This window comes from Neomonachus schauinslandi, chromosome 4, assembly GCF_002201575.2.
Source record: "Neomonachus schauinslandi chromosome 4, ASM220157v2, whole genome shotgun sequence".
In the NCBI taxonomy this organism is placed as follows: Eukaryota; Metazoa; Chordata; class Mammalia; order Carnivora; family Phocidae; genus Neomonachus; species Neomonachus schauinslandi.
In genome coordinates this window covers 146,631,034-146,649,495 of record NC_058406.1, presented here as the reverse complement: position 1 = coordinate 146,649,495, position 18,462 = coordinate 146,631,034, and the positions used below count along the sequence as shown (strand labels likewise).

Below are 18,462 nucleotides of genomic sequence, written 5' to 3'. Positions count from 1 at the left end.
AAGACCCTGCTTTCAGGGGCTCATGGGTGGCTCAGTTGGTTAAGCATCCGACTCTTGATCTCAGCTCAGGTCTTGATCTCAGGGTCATGAGTTTGAGCCCTGTGCTGGGCTACATACTGGGTGTAGAGCCTACTTAAAAAAAAAAAAAAAAGACCCTGCTTTCAGTTCTTTTCTTTTTTTTTTTTAAAGGTTTTATTTATTTATTTGAGAGAGAGAGAATGAAAGACAGAGAGCACGAGAGGGAAGAGGGCAGAGGGAGAAGCAGACCCCCTGCCGAGCAGGGAGCCCGATGTGGGACTCGATCCCGGGACTCCAGGATCATGACCTGAGCCAAAGGCAGTCGCTTAACCAACTGAGCCACCCAGGCGCCCTCAGTTCTTTTCGATATATACCCAGAAGTGGAATGGTTGGCTTATTTGGCAATTATTTTATTTTATTTTTATTTTTTTTAAAGATTTTATTTATTTATTTGACAGAGAGAGACATAGTGAGAGAGGGAACACAAGCAGGGGGAGTAGGAGAGGGAGAAGCAGGCTTCCCCGCGGAGCAGGGAGCCTGATGAGGGGCTCGATCCCAGGACCCTGGGATCATGACCTGAGCTGAAGGCAGGCGCTTAACGACTGAGCCACCCAGGTGCCCCTGGCAGTTCTTTTTAAAATTATTTCTTGAGGAACCACCATACTGCTTTTCATAGCAGCCACACCATTTTACATTCCCACCAACGGTGCACAAGGTTTCTAATTTCTCCATTCTCACCAACATTATCATGTTCCTAATGGGTGTGAGATGGCATCTCATTATGGTTTGAATTTTCATTTCCCTGTTGATGAGTGATGTTGGGCATCTTTTCATCTACTTGCTGGCCATTTGTATATTTTCACTGGAGAAATGTTTATTCAAGTCCTTTGCCATTTTCTAATTGGACTGCTTTTTAGGTGTTGAGTTGTGGCCCTTTTTTCATATGGCCAATTGGGTGTAGAGGCCAGGCTTTCCAGGGCTGGGTTGCCTATGCACAAGCATTCTAAGCCTTTAAAGATATGTAGCTAAAAGTGACAGTGTTTGGTTTCAGGGATAGTATTAAGCTTTTACTGTAATTGCTGTGTTACCATTAACTTGAACCAGACAGTTAAGTCTTCAGGAAGAACTTTTCTAGCACATACAGTGTTTTTGTGCAGGTTAAGATGTATTAGAACTAGGTGGAGGCATATCTGAGAACTCTTGACTTGTCTACCAGGTTACCCTTTTATGGAATTTTTAAAAAGGAAACTTCAAAATTTAAAACCATTTATTTTCCCTTCTGGTTGTTGCATTAATGCACTAGGCTTCATGGCTTGGCGAGCCAGAGTTTATGCTGCATTCCAGCCCCCATGCATCACTTGGATGGAGACTCGTGCTGGGTGCACCTTGCACTCTACCTGACCGCCTTGACTACAGATTTCAGTTGCTTTAGGGGACAGTCTAATGAACATAAAAATAGTAGTCTTGTTTCAAAGTGGTATGTACTTATGTGGGGTGTGGGGTGCTCTAGACCTCTAAAAGAGAATTGTCTGAGATTCCTAGTGAAGATGTATCAGAAAAACTATGTTTAGATAGTGTTATTTATCCTTGTTGTTGCCAGGTGAACTGGGGAGACCTCCAGGCCCTGAGGCCTCCATCTTGCCCACCCTGGGACTGGAGGCTCTCTGTCTTGTCACAAGAAAAGAATTCAAGGACAGACTAGACACAGTGGTTGAATGGTGCAAGTGAAGAGTTTTTTAAAGTGAGAGTCCACTCTGGAGATGTGAAATGGGCGAGCTCAAGGGAGAAGTTTGGATTTCTACCTTTTATTGACAATTGTTATCTGAGATGTGGAACATTTATCATTTGGAGAGGGGATTTCTTTGGGAATAGGGTTTTGTACCTTTTCTCCCTTACCTGGTCAGGGTCTCGGACCTTTTTTGTCTTGGGCCTGTCTAGAGTGATCTGGCTTCTTGTGGCTTTGTTTGTAGAATGCTGCCAGGTTACTGGCTTTCCTGGTAACAGGTCTTGATGGACCCCTCCACCCCACCCCTTTGCTGACCTCCAGGCATCCTGTTAAAGCCTAACCAACTGCCTTCTGTAACAGTAATAGAAAAGAAAGGGAAGGAAAAATGATTGAAATAATAGTATAGGAGTTGTGGTAGATTGCAAATATGGTCTAAGTTCTTTTCCTCCATGTATCCATGTTCCTTTGCTAGATAATTTTGAGTGATTTCCCACTGTGACTCTGAGCTCAGCCATATGACTTGCATTGGACCATGCAGTGTTGGCAAATGTAGCACAAAAAGGAACTTGCAAAGATCTTGTACGTCGGGGCTTGTCCTCCCTTGGGTTCCTGGAACCTTTCAGTCACCATGTGAATAAGCCTTGGCTAGCCTGGTGAGTAGGTCAGCCATTCACCAGTTGACCAGGCAGCTCACTGCAGATACTTGAGTCAGCCCAGCCACAACTGGCAGAGGAACCTTCTAGCTGAGCCCAGCCTAAATTGCCAACCTACTGTTATTATTTGTTTTTTTAAAGTAGGCTCCTTGCCCAGTGTGGAGCCCAATGTGGGGCTTGAACTCATGACCCTGAGATTAAGAACCTGAACTGAGATCAGGAGTTGGATGCTCAACTGACTGAGCCACCCAGGCACCCACGCCAACCTACTGTTAAAAAACAAAATTCAAACAAGTAAGTTCGAAGATCTAATTGGCTTTATTCATGAATCAGGCAGCATCCCATCTAGAAAGAAAGTAGAGGAGAGCTCTGCTGAGCTTAATTAGCAGAAGGTTTTTAAAGGCGGGAGGGGGGGATGTGCCTTAATATGGATCATTTTTCATTTATTGAGCTGGGAACTTTAGTAGGTCCTTTCAATCTGAAGACTTCATGTCTGGGAAATATTCTATCTTTCTCTCAAAATAATTTCTTTTGTTTTCTTTGGAATTTTTGTCAGTCCGATATTGAACCTCGTTGACTGATTCTCCTCTAATTCTTTTATCTTTTCCCTCCTAATGGTCATCACTTTTTTTTTTTTTAAGATTTTATTTATTTATTTGAGAGAGAGAGGGAGAACACAAGCAGAAGGGGAGGGAGAAGCTGAGCAGGGAGTCCAGCAGGGGGCTCAGTCTCAGGACCCTGAGATCATGACCTGAGCCGAAGACAGACATGTAACTGACCGAGCCACCCATGTGCCCCATCACTTTTTCTTTTTTTCATCTATTTCCTGGTATACTCTCTGATTATTATGTTCCAATTTTCTTGTTAAATTTTTATTTTGGGGGGGCGCCTGGGTGGCTCAGTCATTAAGCGTCTGCCTTCAGCTTTGGTCATGATCCCAGGGTCCCGGGATCGAGCCCTGCATCAGGCTCCTTACTCCGTGGGAAGCCTGCTTCTCACTCCCCCACTCCCCTGCTTGTGTTCCTCTCTTGCTGTGTCTCTCTCTGTCAAATAAATAAATAAAATCTTAAAAATTTTTTTTTATTTTGGTTGTCATTTATAATTTCTGAGATATTTTCTTATTCTTGATTGTTCTTTTTTATTGCCTCCTCTTCTTGTGAATGCCATTTCTTACTTGAGGATATTAATTATTTTCTTAAAGTTGTTTCCTCTTTCCTCCATTGCTCTGCTTTATACAGGTTTCTTCTTTTCTGTTTATTTGTTTTGGTTTCTATTTTTCATCTTGGAGCCTCACCTCAAACAGGTGGTTATCCTTGGTGTCCATTCATATTTAAGAGTGATGCAGTAAAACATTAATTGAACACCCCGTGTATCAAGGCAGGGCTGGTTGACTGGTGGCCCTCACTGGGTAATTAGGCAGTGAGCTGGCTGGACCTTTTCTCTGGGGTCATTTAAATCATCCCAGAGATGAATCTTCCAATACTATCTTTTTGGGGATGGGATGTGAGAGGGATGCCAGGCTATGGGTGTTTTGGGAGTTTGTAGTAAAAGGGAACTGGGCTCTTACCATCCAGTATGTGGATGTTCATTTTGATCTGTTATTATATCCTTGCCTTCTAGAGTCCCCTGGTCTCAGTTTTCTCTGGTTTACTTTCTCCAGATTATAAACACCCTAGTTGAGAAAGAACAGTCAGCTGGTTACATGGGAGTAGAGTTTGGGTTCTGTTTATCAGTGCTCTTATAATAGGGGCAGTCTAAACTCCTTCCTTCTGATGTGTCTTAAGATTCTCTGATGTGAATAAACTTGTACTTGTTTTTTTATTAGAGTCTCCCTCTTTGGGCACTTGGGTTTTACATTTTCTATACTCCCTAAGCAGGTCACCATTCCATTACTCTCTGTTTTCACATATAATTATCTGTTTTATCAAAGGCAGAATTGTGTCTCTTTCTCAATTCTGCTGTTTTTAGGGTGGTTTCAGAGAGGTGAAGAAAGGAGAAAGGTCCTTACTCCACTATCTTAAAGCTTGAAATCTCTTAGATGTTGATTTAGAAATTGAATTTGAAGGAGAACCTTTGTTTTAATTGTACAAGGTCATCACTGCATGTTCTATAAACATCACTGATAGTATCACTGTAGTGTTTTCTTTCAGTTAAAAAAATATAATATTGCTTTAAAATTGTATGTAAAGACTTTCTTTTTGATTGCCAGGGTGGTGTTGGTATCCAACTACACACAAACCTTGAATATTCTACAAGAAGTATGCAAGCGTCATGGATATACTTATACAAGACTTGATGGACAAACACCAATCTCTCAAAGACAGCAAATTGTTGATTGCTTCAATAGTAAATACTCTTCTGATTTTATTTTTTTGTTAAGTTCAAAAGCTGGTGGTGTGGGACTTAACCTTATTGGAGGATCTCATTTAATTCTCTATGACATTGATTGGAATCCAGCCACTGATATCCAGGTATGACAATTTATACATTAAATAAACAGTACAGAATGCACACTGGGGATCCTGTACCTGCTGGGGGTATGAGGATGAATTGATGTCTAATAACTGCTGCATGGTAAGGCCTTACTTTCTTTCAGGCACTCTGCTAAGTGCTTTACATCTATTTAATCTTTACCAGAGTCCTGAAAGTGTGGATGTTATTAGCCCTGTTTTACAGATGAGGAGATGGAAGCTTGTTCTTGGCTACATAGCTTATAAGAGGCAGAGCCAGGATTCAGACCCAAACCTGTGTATCTCTAGTGTGTACTTTACTGCACAGTTGGGCCTTTGGGGTGCTCCTGACTACCAGGAAAAGACAATAAAGTGTTGGAGATGCTATTATCAGTGTTTATGCAGGGTATAGTAAAGATATTAAGTTAGCTGATGTAGGAAAATATTTCAGAAACAGCTTTTGGTTTTCTTCAGAATACAGTCCATTGTCGTCATGTACTTTCAGATTTCTACCTACAGATTTGCTCCTCATTTGGTGTCTGTGTTGGGGGACCCGAAGACAACCCTCAGGTTCAGTGATTACTAGAAAGACTCACAGAACTAAGAAAAACAGCTATCCTCATAGTTATGGTTTATTACAGTGAAAGGATACTGACTAAAATCAGTAAAGGTAAAAGGCACGTGGAGAGTTCAGGAGAGACAAGGCACAAGCTTCCAGTTGTCCTCATCCACTGAAGTTGTATGGACAATACTTAATTCTGCCAGCATCGATGAGTGACAACACCTGTTGAAGTATTACCATCCAGAGAAGTTTGCCCAGGTCTTGGTGTCTGGAGATTTTGTTGGAGGTCAGAGTACCAGTGTGACTGACCTAAGTTGCTCAGTCTCCAACCCCTCCCCAGGTCAAACTGTCCCAAGCCCCCCACCTCAATCACATTGTTAGCAAAAACTATCTTCTGTGGTCCAAGGCCTCAGGTAAACTAAGATGCTGTTATCAGGCAGAATATTACAGGGGCTTAGGGTTTATCTCCCAGGAGCTGGTTGAAAGTAAGACTTTTCATTAGAATGTGTGGGGTTTGAACACCAGCTCTCTACACTATCACTGATTAAATTGTGAAACCACAGGAATTTACCTATAGCTTGAACTGATTAGGTATCCTAAGCATTCCTTAGGATTAAATCATTAGCTACTTGGACTGGGAAGAAACCCTCCATGCCCATGCTATACTTGCTTCTTTGCGTTCTTGTCCAAACTTGCTGTCCTATTCTTTGCTGCAGATAGATCCTCTCACTGTCGTGTGACACCCCTGTAACTATTTTACAGTATGACAGTGAGTGTTCATCCATCCCTTTCTTTATCCCAGGAAAAAAATATGAGGTGGGGAATGTTTGGGTATGCCTGGGTTTTGTTTTCTGAAGCTATAAGTAAAATCTAGAATTCCTAATCTTAAGCACATTAATGCATATTGCTTATGTGGACAGGGTTATTGGTTCCTACTGTATTCTCTGAATTCTCATTTATTTCCTATAGGCAATGTCTAGAGTATGGAGAGATGGTCAGAAACATCCTGTACATATTTACAGGCTCCTAACCACAGGTAATAATAACCCTTCAGTGTGAAAAAAAATTTAGTCTCTTTGAATAATCAAAAAAAATTTTTTTGTTTAATCCGTGCTTTGATATCAGGAATATTGTTATTTTGTTAACTAGTATGCTAATAAACATGTTTTACCCTAAAAAAATAACAGACTTAAAGATCTGAAGGAAATGGAATCAATGTTTTCTCTTTAGGTACAATAGAAGAAAAGATTTATCAAAGACAGATCAGTAAGCAAGATCTTTCTGGGGCAGTGGTAGACCTAACCAAGACATCTGAACATATCCAGTTTTCAGTAGAGGAGCTAAAAAATTTGTTCACGTTACATGAAAGTTCACATTGTGTTACTCATGACCTGCTTGACTGTGAATGTACAAGAGACAAAGATGGTACAGGTTAGTTGTATTTTAGTTGTTATGATGGTAAAGTTAATTTGTTTCTCTTTAGCAATTGAAAACATTTAAATACAGAGTAACTAAAAAATTTACCATTTGCATTTGTTCGTTTTTTTTTTCCCTCAGGTCATAGGGCACCTGCCAGATGGGTATTTGAGAAAATATTAAGTAGAATCTTATTAGTTCTCTCAATTTAGCTTCTTCTGAATTAGTTGTGAACAATTTTACTTGTTTAGGAAAATCTTTCAATAGGGGGCGTCTGGGTGGCTCAGTCATTAAGCGTCTGCCTTTGGCTCAGGTCATGATCCCAGGGTCCTGGGATTGAGCCCCACATCGGGCTTCCTGCTCGGCGGGAAGCCTGCTTCTCCCCGCCCCTTCACCCCTCCTTCCCCCCCCCCCCGCTTGTGTTACCTCTCTTGCTGTTGTCTCTCTGTCAAATAAATAAATAAAATCTTAAAAAAAAAAATCTTTCAAAACCTGGTATATTGACTTTGGAATTACAGAATTGTTTTTAATCTTTATTTCTATTTCACTTGACAGAATAATCCTCCTGTGTGTTTTTTCTGTGTAGAACTTGTCCATAATGGGGTCATCCTTTCCGAGGCAGTTAGCATGGAACTTCTCAGTACTTGACAAACTCCTAGTATCAAGTGAGGCTGAGAATGTCAGCCCTCCAGAGTTGATAATGTTCAGATAGGAACTGGATCAGGAGTAGGATTTGAGCAAGTAGTGACCAGTAGTTGGAAGTCACTTGGTAAATTGTGTTGAAAAGGTTTAAGAAGGGGGCGCCTGGGTGGCTCAGTGGGTTAAGCATCTACCTTCAGCTCAGGTCATGATCCCAGGGTTCTGGGATCGAGCTCTGTGTCAGGCTTCCTGCTCAGCAAGGGGTCTGCTTCTTCCTCTCCGCTCATGCGCTCTCTGTCTGTCTCTCTCAGATAAATAAATAAAATCTTAAAAGGTTTAAGAAGGTAGACTGGATAAGACTGATGTGGAAGAATTTATATTTTGTATAAGTCAACATTTGATTCTCTCTCATATGCTTTTTCTATTTTAATAATTTTTGCTCTTATTTTCTTTTCACTTTTCCTTGTATTTACTCTAATGTACTTTTTCTTATTTTTCAACTTGAATGCTTAGTTTGATGATTTTCAGTCTTCTTTTCTACAATGGGTATTTAAGGCTGTGCATTTTCCTCTAAGTTGAATCTCATAACTTTGATATGCAGTTCTAAATGTTTTGTATTTTCCATTATGATTTCTTATTTGACTCATGCATTACTTAAAAGTATGTTTTAAATGTATTTTAGTTTTTGTTACTGTGTTGTAGCTACTTCGGAGTAGTCAAAATATGGTAACTATAGAGACATGGTATGGGTCAGTTTGTAAATTTTTTTTTTTTGATTTTATTTATTTTAGAGAGAGAGAGCAAGTGTGGGGGCGAGAAAGGGCATGGGGACAGGGAGAGATTCTCAGGCAGATTCCATGCTGAGTGAGGAGCCTTCTCATGGCTGTGAGATCATGACCTAAGCTGAAATCAAGTCAGATGTTTAAACTGACTGAGCCACCTAGGCACCCCATAAATGTTTCTGTTGTTCATGAAAACCATGTGTATTCTCTCAATTACTTAGAGTTGTGTCATATTAGTCAAATTTTCTGATACCAAATCAATTTTTCTTATTTTATAAATTTTTTTTTTAAGATTTTATTTATTTATTTGCGAGAAAGAGAGAGAGAGCAGGAACACAAGCAGGGGGAGTGGGAGAGGGAGAAGCAGGCTTCCCACTGAGCAGGGAGCCTGATGTGGGGCTCGATCCCAGGGCCCTGGGATCATGACCTGAGCTGAAGGCAGACACTTAACGACTGAGCCACTCAGGCGCCCCTCTTATTTTATAAATTTAAAAATTTACTATTTTAACTTACAAATTGCTAATATATTTACGTGGTTCAACTATTCATAAAATGTATGTGGTAAAAACCCTTCTACATTACTCTCCAAATGCCCTCCATTGAGGGTTGTATCCTTTTATTGTATTTTATTATTATTTTTTTTGGTATCAATTTTTATTTATATTCTAGTAGTTAACGTACAGTGTAATACTGGTTTCAGGAGTAGAATTTAGTGACTCATGACTTACATACAGCACCCAGTGCTCATCCCAGTGCCCTCCAAGGGGGTTGTACCCTTTATACCTCACCGACAACAGACTAAAATGGCTATTTCTCCACAGTTCTGCCAGTTGAGTACATTATCAAATGTTTGAATTTTTCTCTCTGATAGTAAAAAAAATGATATATTGGTCTAGTTTTAATTTGCTTTCCTCTTACTTTGAGTGAAGTTGAGCATTTTTTCCTATATTTAAGAGCCTTCCTTTATATGAACCATCTGTTCATATCATTTGCCCATTTTTCTATTCATAACCTAATTTATTGTTAGATATGTCTGTTATTGAAAGAAATATGTTGGGCGCCTGGGTGGCTCAGTTGGTTAAGCGACTGCCTTCGGCTCAGGTCATGATCCTGGAGTCCCTGGATCGAGTCCCGCATCGGGCTCCCTGCTCGGCAGGGAGTCTGCTTCTCCCTCTGACCCTCCCCCTCTCATGTGCTTGCTCTCCCTCATTCTCTCTCTCTCAAATAAATAAATAAATAAATCTTAAAAAAAAAATTTCAGAAGTATGTTAAAATCTTATAATATGACAGTGGATTTATCAAAGTTTCTTGTTACTCTATAAATATTTGCTCTGTATATTTTGTATTTTCTTTGTGAATTTTTTTATTATGGTTTATTTTATTAATAGGTAGTGATTTCTTTATCCTTAATACCTTTTGCTTTCATTTATCTTAACTTTATATATTACACTGGCTTTCTTTATGGTATTTGTCTGGTGTACCTTTTCCCCTTCTTTTGCCTTAAGTATGTCTGTGTCCTTATGTTTTAGTTATTTCTCTTGTTAATAGCATAAAGATGGGCTTTCTTTTTTCCAGTCTCATGTTTTAACCAGAGCATTTATTCTGTTTACATTTATTGTAATTAATGACATACTTTGATTCACTTCTGTCTCTTCATGTTGTTTTTTCCAACAAAGGCCTACTAGTCATTCACTCTCAGTCTTTGACTTTTCCAAGTGTATTTGCTTTCTCTCTCTCTCAAATGCTGGCTTTGCTAGGTGTACAATTCTAGTCAATAGGGTATTTTGTTTTTGTTTTGTCAGTACTTTGAAAGTATTATCCTACTGTCTTCTAGATTCTTAAAGTAATGTCATCATCTCTTAAGATCAATGATTTTGCACATTGACATGACTTAGATATTAAGGAAAGACAGTTTTTTTAAGTGTGATAAAATTTAAAAAGAAGTCTTTATCTTTTAGAAATGCAAAGTGAAATATGTACAGTTGATATATACTGGATATTTATTTCATAATAATATGGAAGTAGAGAAAGCAGAGTCTAAATAAAACAAAATTGGCTATTAGTTGATAGTTCCTGAAGGTGGGGTACATAATAACCTGTAGGTTCTTCATTTCTATCTTGTTAACTTTTATATATTTGAAATTTCCCATAAGTAAAATGTTCCAAAAAACCCTTTGAAGAGCTTCCATTGCTCTTAAGTACAGAGACTAAAATCTTTAAAGTGGTTAGTTAAGGTAGGGTTAAGTGCTGTAACAGGAAACTCAAAAAGCACAGTGACCTACCACAGTAGAAGTATATTTCTCATGTAGCAGGGCACATAATAGTCACATAGTGCACAGCCTTCACTAAGGTGATTTGGTCTTCCAGAGTTCTTCCACTTTGGGTTCTACCATCCCCTTAGGCCTTAGAGTTCCCTGCTGGGATCCCTGCATCTCCCAGCCAGCAGGTGAGAGAAGAGAAAAGGTAGAAAACCACGTGGTGTGGGAGATTTTTCTAGGCCAGACCTAGAAGTGACACAGAGCTTGTCTATCCACATTCCATAGACCAGACTCAGTGGTTGCATCTAACTGTAAGGGGGACTGGGAAATGTGGTTAAGTGCCCTGGAGGAAAGAGAGAGGGATTCAGTGAATAACTGCTAGCCTCTGCCATTCATGATTTGCTCACGGTGTTTTGCATTATCCAGCCTTTGAATGCACACTTCAGCCTGCATTACTGAATTTCATCTTTGCTCTCTAAGCTCTAGTTGCATTGGGCTCCTGTCAGTTCCTTGACCATACCAGAGTCCCTTCACTTTCATAGGCTTTGTAGGTCCTTCTCTTGAAATGCTTTACCTCCTTTCCCCATCTGGTTCTTGCCTTCTCATCCTTCAGATCTTAATAAAACAAGTCAGCTTTTCTTGTTATATGTGCTGAGTTCCCTGTATCTTAATTCTGTGCCCTTACCAATATTTGTAATACAACTCATAGTCCCTTGTCTTCAATTTTGAAATCTAGAAAGACTGAAAGACCAAAAGTTGTTTTTTCCTCATAAATTTGCAACAGATTTATTTGGTTGCAAAAACCTTACCTAAATTGATGTGAATTTATCAGTATTCATTAAAAAAACCCATTTCATGACTATTCATATGACTTGCTGCAGAATATTAATGAGTTTGATTATGGAGTGCTGTCCCAGATTGTTCCAATTATATTCTGAATTGGGAAACATATCCGTCCCAAAAGGTTTTAGATAAGGGATTGTGGACCTGTAATACATCTGTTTGGATGATTATTTGTTTAATGTATCTCTCACTAGACCACAAGTTCCTTGAAGTCAGAGACCAAAATGTAATAAATTATATAAACTCATTATGTGATAAAATAAAAAAAGTACTGTTTATAGTAAGGTATTGATTGGCCTAAGGATTTTCTCATTGTTTTACTTATTACAGGTGGTTCACTGGAAAAATTCCCTATCTCTAGAAATTGTCAGCTTGGTCCACATCATCAGAAGTCTAACTCTATGAAACCTCTCTCCATGTCACAGCTGAAGCAATGGAAGCATTTTTCTGGAGATCATTTAAATCTTACAGATCCTTTTCTTGAAAGAATCAGAGAAAATGTCTCATTCTTTTTTCAGAATATAACCAATCAAAGTACTGCTATATAAGGAAAGATTACTTCATGACATTCCCTTGCCCCCCCTTTAAAAAAGTTAACATAGTAATTAAATGTAATTTTTGAAAATTAATAGAATTATTTAAATTATGTTTTGTTGCAAAATGTATCATAGTTTTGATACAGTCAAAACTTGAGTTGTTTAATTTTTTGTATGCGTTCTTCAGTGTTGAAACATTAAAGACGTAATTCTGTCATCATATAGTTATTTATTAGTATTCCATAATTAATGCACCTTATTAAATACCCATTAAGGAATTTTCATAAGGAATATAAAAAGGTAAAATACCTAGTCCCTGTCTTTGGGAAATCTAATCTACGTAGGAATATTAGACCTAGATGTGTGAGATCAGTTTCAACTAGAGCGCAAGGGAGAAAGGGAATCAGAGACTAGGACTGCAGAGGCTGAAGATGCTGAGTGTAATAGTTGCTGCAGGGCAGTATGAGTGAGAATGATCAGCAGGTTGGGACAGGAGATGAAGGATAGTGGGACATGGGGCACTTCAGAACACCAGTTTGTAATCTGGGACCTCAGACTCATGGGGGACTGACAAGGAGTCTATAAATCTATGCCCACCAGACATTGTTTGCACTCTGAATAAGGAAAGTTTCGGCTACCATCATGTCAAGGGTTGTCTGTAATAATTTCTGACATAAAAAGAAAGTTTTAATGTACAAAGTAAGCTTTAGAAAGCTGAAGCCTACAAAGAGAAAAGAGTTACTCAGTCTCCAGTTGGGGCTTCTATAATCAGCTTCTGCTTCCATTTGGGAAAATTTCTTTTAGACTGAATATTATCTTGAGGTCTTGAATAAAGACTCAATTAAATATCAACAAATCTGAGCTCTTCAGATTTCTACTGCCATACCTGGGCAATTATACATCTAGGACTCATGAACAGGCAGTCTGGGACCAAATTTGTCAGTGAGGAAGTACCCAGCTAATAATAAGCAAAAATGGTGTTTCTTGGCCCTATGTATAGGCCTCATCTATGAGGCTTTACATATAAAACTTCTTTCAGTATCTGTGATATTATTCTCAGGTGTGAAATCCTTAAAAAAATATAGTGATAGGGACTAGTAACTTTATTGTTTATCTAAAATCGTAGAGGATGCTAGAGCGTGCTGTCTGGATTTCCAAATTATTCATTTCCCTGGCTATCTGCCACCACTCCTAGCCAAATCCCTACCTAAGTATAGCCCTGAGCTGAAAAGAGCTGCCTCACCCAAGGTTTGCTCCCTCCCCGGAGTAGCTGAATCTAGTGCTCTGTTGATGCAGGATGGAAAGGCCAAGCTCCAGAGCTCTTCAACTGAGGCCTTTGCTGCAGCTTCATTTGGGGGGCAGCTATTCTCTCCGTTCAGTCGTGCTTCCTTCACTCTCTCAAAGATGTTGTTCCAAATAGCACTACCCAACAAATTCCCTGCAAGAAGGTCTGCTTCTGCGTGTTTTCCAGGGAAGCTGACCCAAGAGTGTATCTCTGGAGTATCACTGAAGAAAAGCATTTTAATAATAATAGTTGGTGGCATTCAATTGTAAATACTTGTGGGCTGAATAATCATTTAATTGGATGAGCTGATAATATGAAAGTTTAAAAAATAGTGTAAGTTGGGGCGCCTGGGTGGCTCAGTCATTAAGCGTCTGCCTTCGGCTCAGGTCATGATTCCAGGGTCCTGGGATAAAGCCCTGCGTCGGGCTCCCTGCTCCACGGGAAGCCTGCTTCTCCCTCTCCCACTCCCCTTGCTTGTGTTCCCTCTCTCACTGTGTCTCTCTGTCAAATAAATAAAATCTTAAAAAAAAATAGTATAAGTTTTGCTTTATGCCACATTTAAAAAATAAGACACGGCGGAAAGAATTACCACTTGTACATTCACAGTGTTGTGCAATCATCACTACTGTCCATTTCCAGAAGAGAGTTCTCTTCTTGATGTCTTCCTTTCCTTCTCCTCAGTCATTGTCAACCCAAAGCTGTTGACCCCCCTCCCCCAGCACTCAAGGCCTCTATCCCAGTGACTTCCAAATTGGTAAATGCAGTGAACTCTTCAGTCTTTATCTTGGCTTTTTTTCACATTAGATACTGGTGAACACTTCCTTATTGAAACTCTTGCCTTCTTTAATTTTGATTAAATGGATTATATTCATTTGTCATTCCACAAATATTTATTGAGTAGCTATCACATCTAGGGCATTGTCCTATGGGTTGTGCATACAGCAATGAATGAAACAGGCAGTCTCTGCCCTGGTGCTTTCATTCTAGCACACAGAGAACAATACACATGTAATACAGCACATGATGAGAAGTGCTGTGAAGAAAAATAAGTAGGATAAGGGAGAGATATTAAACAAAGTGGGTCTGCGGATTGCTATTTATATGGGGTCGATTTATGCAGAGACCTGAAAAAAGTGAGGGGTTGAGAACCGTGACATTCTCTTGGAAAAATGTTCCAGACAGAAGGAACCTCAGGTGCAAAGGCCTTGAGATAGATGAAGGAGTGTTGTGACATGTTTGAGAAGCAGCCAGAGGCTGTTGTGGAGAAGAGTAGTAAGAAATGAGATCAAAGAGGTGATGGTGGTGGGGCAATTCAGATGTTAGAGGCCACTGAAGATGGCCTTGAGAGCTCTAGCTTTGACTCTGAGGGACATGGAAAACCACTGGGATTTAAGCTGACAAAAGACATGATCTGAATCGCTGCGATGAAACAAAATGGTGGAACATGGGGTGGGAGCAAGGATGTGAGTTATGAGATTATTGCAATAATCTTGTTAAGAGATGATGGTGATTTAGACCTGGTGGCAGCAGTGAAGTGTGAAAGAATGGTTGGGTTCTTGCTATTTTTGAAGGCAGAGCCAACAAGATTTCTGAATGGATTGAGTCCAAGATATAAGAAAAAGAAATCAAGAATGACTCCCAAGATTTTTGGCCTGAGCCAAAGGAGGAATGGTATTGCCAGTTACTGAGATGGGAAGATTGAGAAAAGAGATTTGTAGGGGAAGATCTGAAGTTCACTTTTGATTATGTCACATTTGGTAGGCAAGGGGAGATGCCAAATAAGCAGTTTCATAGATGAATTGGGTTCAGAAGCATTGGTCAAAGCTAATGATAAATTTGGAATTTTGTCAGTATATAGATGGTATTTAATAAAGTCATGAGACTGGATGATATTAGGTAGTAAGTATAGATAGAAAGGAGATAAAGCAACTAAATATTGTAAGGATAAATATGATGGCTAGCATTTATTACATGCTTATTGCTGTGTTCTAAATGTGAAGAGCTTTGCGTGCATTAGCAAGCTATGAGATAGGGTTAGTATTATCTTAGATGAGCTGAGTTTTCTCATCTGTTCAATGATATGTCCAATAGTAGTTGTTTAGACCTAAGTGAAATACTGTATGGTTAGAGAGGTAGAGAAATATTACCTTGACTGCTTATGTCAGAATTGCTCTTAGTCTTGGGCGCCTGGGTGGCTCAGTTGGTTAAGCGACTGCCTTCGGCTCAGGTCATGATCCTGGAGTCCCGGGATCGAGTCCCGCATCGGGCTCCCTGCTCAGCAGGGGGTCTGCTTCTCCCTCTGCCCTCCCTCCTCTCGTGCTCTCTGTCTCTCATTCTCTCTCTCAAATAAATAAAATCTTTAAAAAAAAAAAAAGAATTCCTCTTAGTCTTTATTTGGAAAGACACCTTATTAAAACTTATTAAAAAGGAGAGTGAGCCTTGGGAATTGGTTGCTGTGAAAGTGTAATGAGGGAGAAAAATTTGGAATTTTAAAGGCAATCTGAGGAAGGGTGAAGAGAAAGAAAATAAGAATACGGAGGGAGCCTGGGACTGGGTTAGATAAGAGAAGCTCCCAGGGACAGAACTGGAGGATGTTTGAATAACAGTTGTTCTCCGTGTAGTTGTTTGCTAGAGTGCTGGAAGTCGCCCTCCCTTCATCTCTTTCCCACCATGAAATCTTGCTGAAATGTTGGGAGGAGGCAGAGTTTTGTGAGTGAATCCTTGTGATGCGGGACAAAGACAGCAAATGTGACATGGGAGCCCAGACCCTGAGAAGCACAGATGGTGGTAAGCCCTTGGGAATTGGGGAGGGCTTTGGACTTTGATGGGCCAGAGTTTGTGGGGGGTTCCAACTTACTTAATTTAGATGTTAAGGGGCACCCTGTTAACATCTGGGTTGCATATATAAAGTACCTTTTTTGTGGCAGATGATTAATTTATAAGAATTTCCTTCTTTTCCCCTTCTCTGTGTTCCCTGCCCATAGCTCTGTGATAGAGCACTTAACATACCGTCTGTAACTATTTACCTGGCTCCTTCTTCCACTAGGCTGGATTCTTTGGGATTTATTTTACTCATCCTAGGATCACGTTACCTTGTATGGTCTCTGGCACAAAACAGCTACTTTTTTTTTTTTTTTTTTAGGGAGGATTTAGAAGTGATTTATTATGTGATAAAAACTCAAGGATATAATCTCTCTGGGCTACCTGTATTTTCAGTTTGCATATTATATTCAAACTCAAATTGATTTGCAAATAAAAGTGATATAAACTTAAAGCCCTGCTATTTATAAAAGGAACACGTACCTCCCTTATCCCTGACTTTACTAATTTTCTGAGCTGTCATAAAATTACTATTTTGTGTATTTTTTTTTTTTTACAAAACAGCTACTTTTATTTTTTATTATTATTTTTAAGATTTTATTTATTTATTTGAGAGAGTACACAAGCAGGAGGAGGGGCAGAGGGAGAGGGAGAAGCAGACTCCCCACTGAGCAGGGAGCCTGATGCAGGACTTGATCCCAGGATGCTTAACAGACTGAGCCACCCAGACGCCCCTAAAATAGCTACTTTTAAATAGGAGAATGAATGAATATTTTACTTCTTTTTCTTCCTTAACTGCCATGATCAGGTTCCTTGCTCTTAGATCTCAGTTTCAAGGTATTTATTAAACTGAGCATGGAGCCATGCTGGATCCTGATGAAAGCAGAGCCAGCAGTTCTTCTTGCCTTCTGGCAGCAATAGACTTCTGTTTTTGCTTCCGTGATTTTTTTTTTTTTTTTTTTTTGCTTCCATGATTTCTAACTGCTGCATGAGCTGACAAAAGCTCTCTGTGCGATGGGTATGGTTTGAGTCACATATTTAAGTCATTTCCAATTACACAGGCACACCTTTGACACATCTTCATGTGAAAATATTCTTGCTTTAAATGACAGTATGAATACATTTTATTTTATTTTATTTTATTTTATTTTATTTTATTTTATTTTTTTTAAAGATTTTATTTATTTATTTGACAGAGACAGAGACAGCGAGAGCAGGAACACAAGCAGGGGGATTGGGAGAGGGAGAAGCAGGCTTCCCGCCGAGCCGGGAGCCCGATGTGGGACTCGATCCCAGGACCCTGGGATCATGACCTGAGCTGAAGGCAGTCGCTTAACCAACTGAGCCACCCAGGCGCCCGACAGTATGAATACATTTTAATCACACTCTCATTAGGATCAAATCACTGCCGATGAATTAAAATGCAAACAGCTCCGCATCAGCAGAATTCAACTTCCCAACAGCCCATTTGTCCATTTAACAGGGTGTGTGAAAATAGAGCAAGTCAAAAAACCCTGCCGTTGTTCTCTGAGTGGTGCAGTCCCGGGTACGTCACATTGCCTGGGCAATTTAGGATTGTAATATATGGGCAAGATTGAAATTCTGTGACTTGTAGCAGATAGTATGTGTAATCAGCAGATGGCACTGTTTCTCTGAGTTGGTCCCAAATTAAGATACTGGGTCCTAGAGGGGTTTGTAGACATGGCTACTCTTGTTGTTGAAGGACTCAACAAAGGGATATTATTTTCTTTTTACCTAGTACGATACAAGGTTTTTTTGGTTTAGACTAGTTTCCTGTGGCATTCTTCTGTAGCTGGCCTGTTACTTCAAGCCATTACAAACTTCCATCCCTGAGCTCCTTTGTTGTCCACAAAATCAATACCAATTCAGAATATAGCTTTCATGGTTAAAAAAAAACTGTGGAAGAAGAATCCTTACTGACATAGAATGGTTTATTGGAGTTTGTTACACTTACTTGAAAACCTGAAGTGTTAGGTATAATTTAATCTTTATAACAAATTTTTTTTTAGATTACTAAAAAAACCTGTAAATCCCTTTTTGAGTACAAAGAAATGAAAATTCAACAAAGACAAAAACAAACAATTCCTTTATTTATTTTTTTTGAGAAAATGTCAGCAAAATACTGAAGACATTTTCTGAATAGTGTTTTTTAAGATTTTATTTATTTATTTATTTATTTGAGAGAGGAGGGGAGAGTGGGGAGAGGAGCAGAGGGAGAGGGATAAGCCAACTCCGCGCTGAGCACAGAGCCTGATGCAGGGCTTGATTCCCTGACCCTGAGATCATAACCTGAGCCAAAATCAAGAGTCAGATGCTTAATCAAGTGAGCCACCCAGGTGCCCCCTGAGTAGTTTTAAATATGTAAAATGTTACAGGTAGGGACATAGCAGGGGGTGGGAGTAGAAGCCCTTTTCAGCATGTTATCCCTCATGTTTGTTGTTATCTTCATTTTT

General features: G+C 39.5%; 1 protein-coding gene across 1 annotated transcript in view; it reads left to right on the top strand.

Annotated features, from left to right (window-relative positions):
* Positions 1 to 12,166, top strand: part of RAD54B (RAD54 homolog B) — an 86,307-nt gene extending 74,141 nt beyond the window's left edge. The window contains exons 12-15 of the mRNA XM_021688249.1: positions 4,607 to 4,868; positions 6,379 to 6,445; positions 6,640 to 6,840; positions 11,678 to 12,166. Of these exons, the coding sequence (XP_021543924.1) occupies positions 4,607 to 4,868; positions 6,379 to 6,445; positions 6,640 to 6,840; positions 11,678 to 11,895 (748 nt within the window). The 3' untranslated portion in view covers positions 11,896 to 12,166. The remainder of the gene's footprint in view (positions 1 to 4,606; positions 4,869 to 6,378; positions 6,446 to 6,639; positions 6,841 to 11,677) is intronic.
* Positions 12,167 to 18,462: the final 6,296 nt, after the last annotated feature.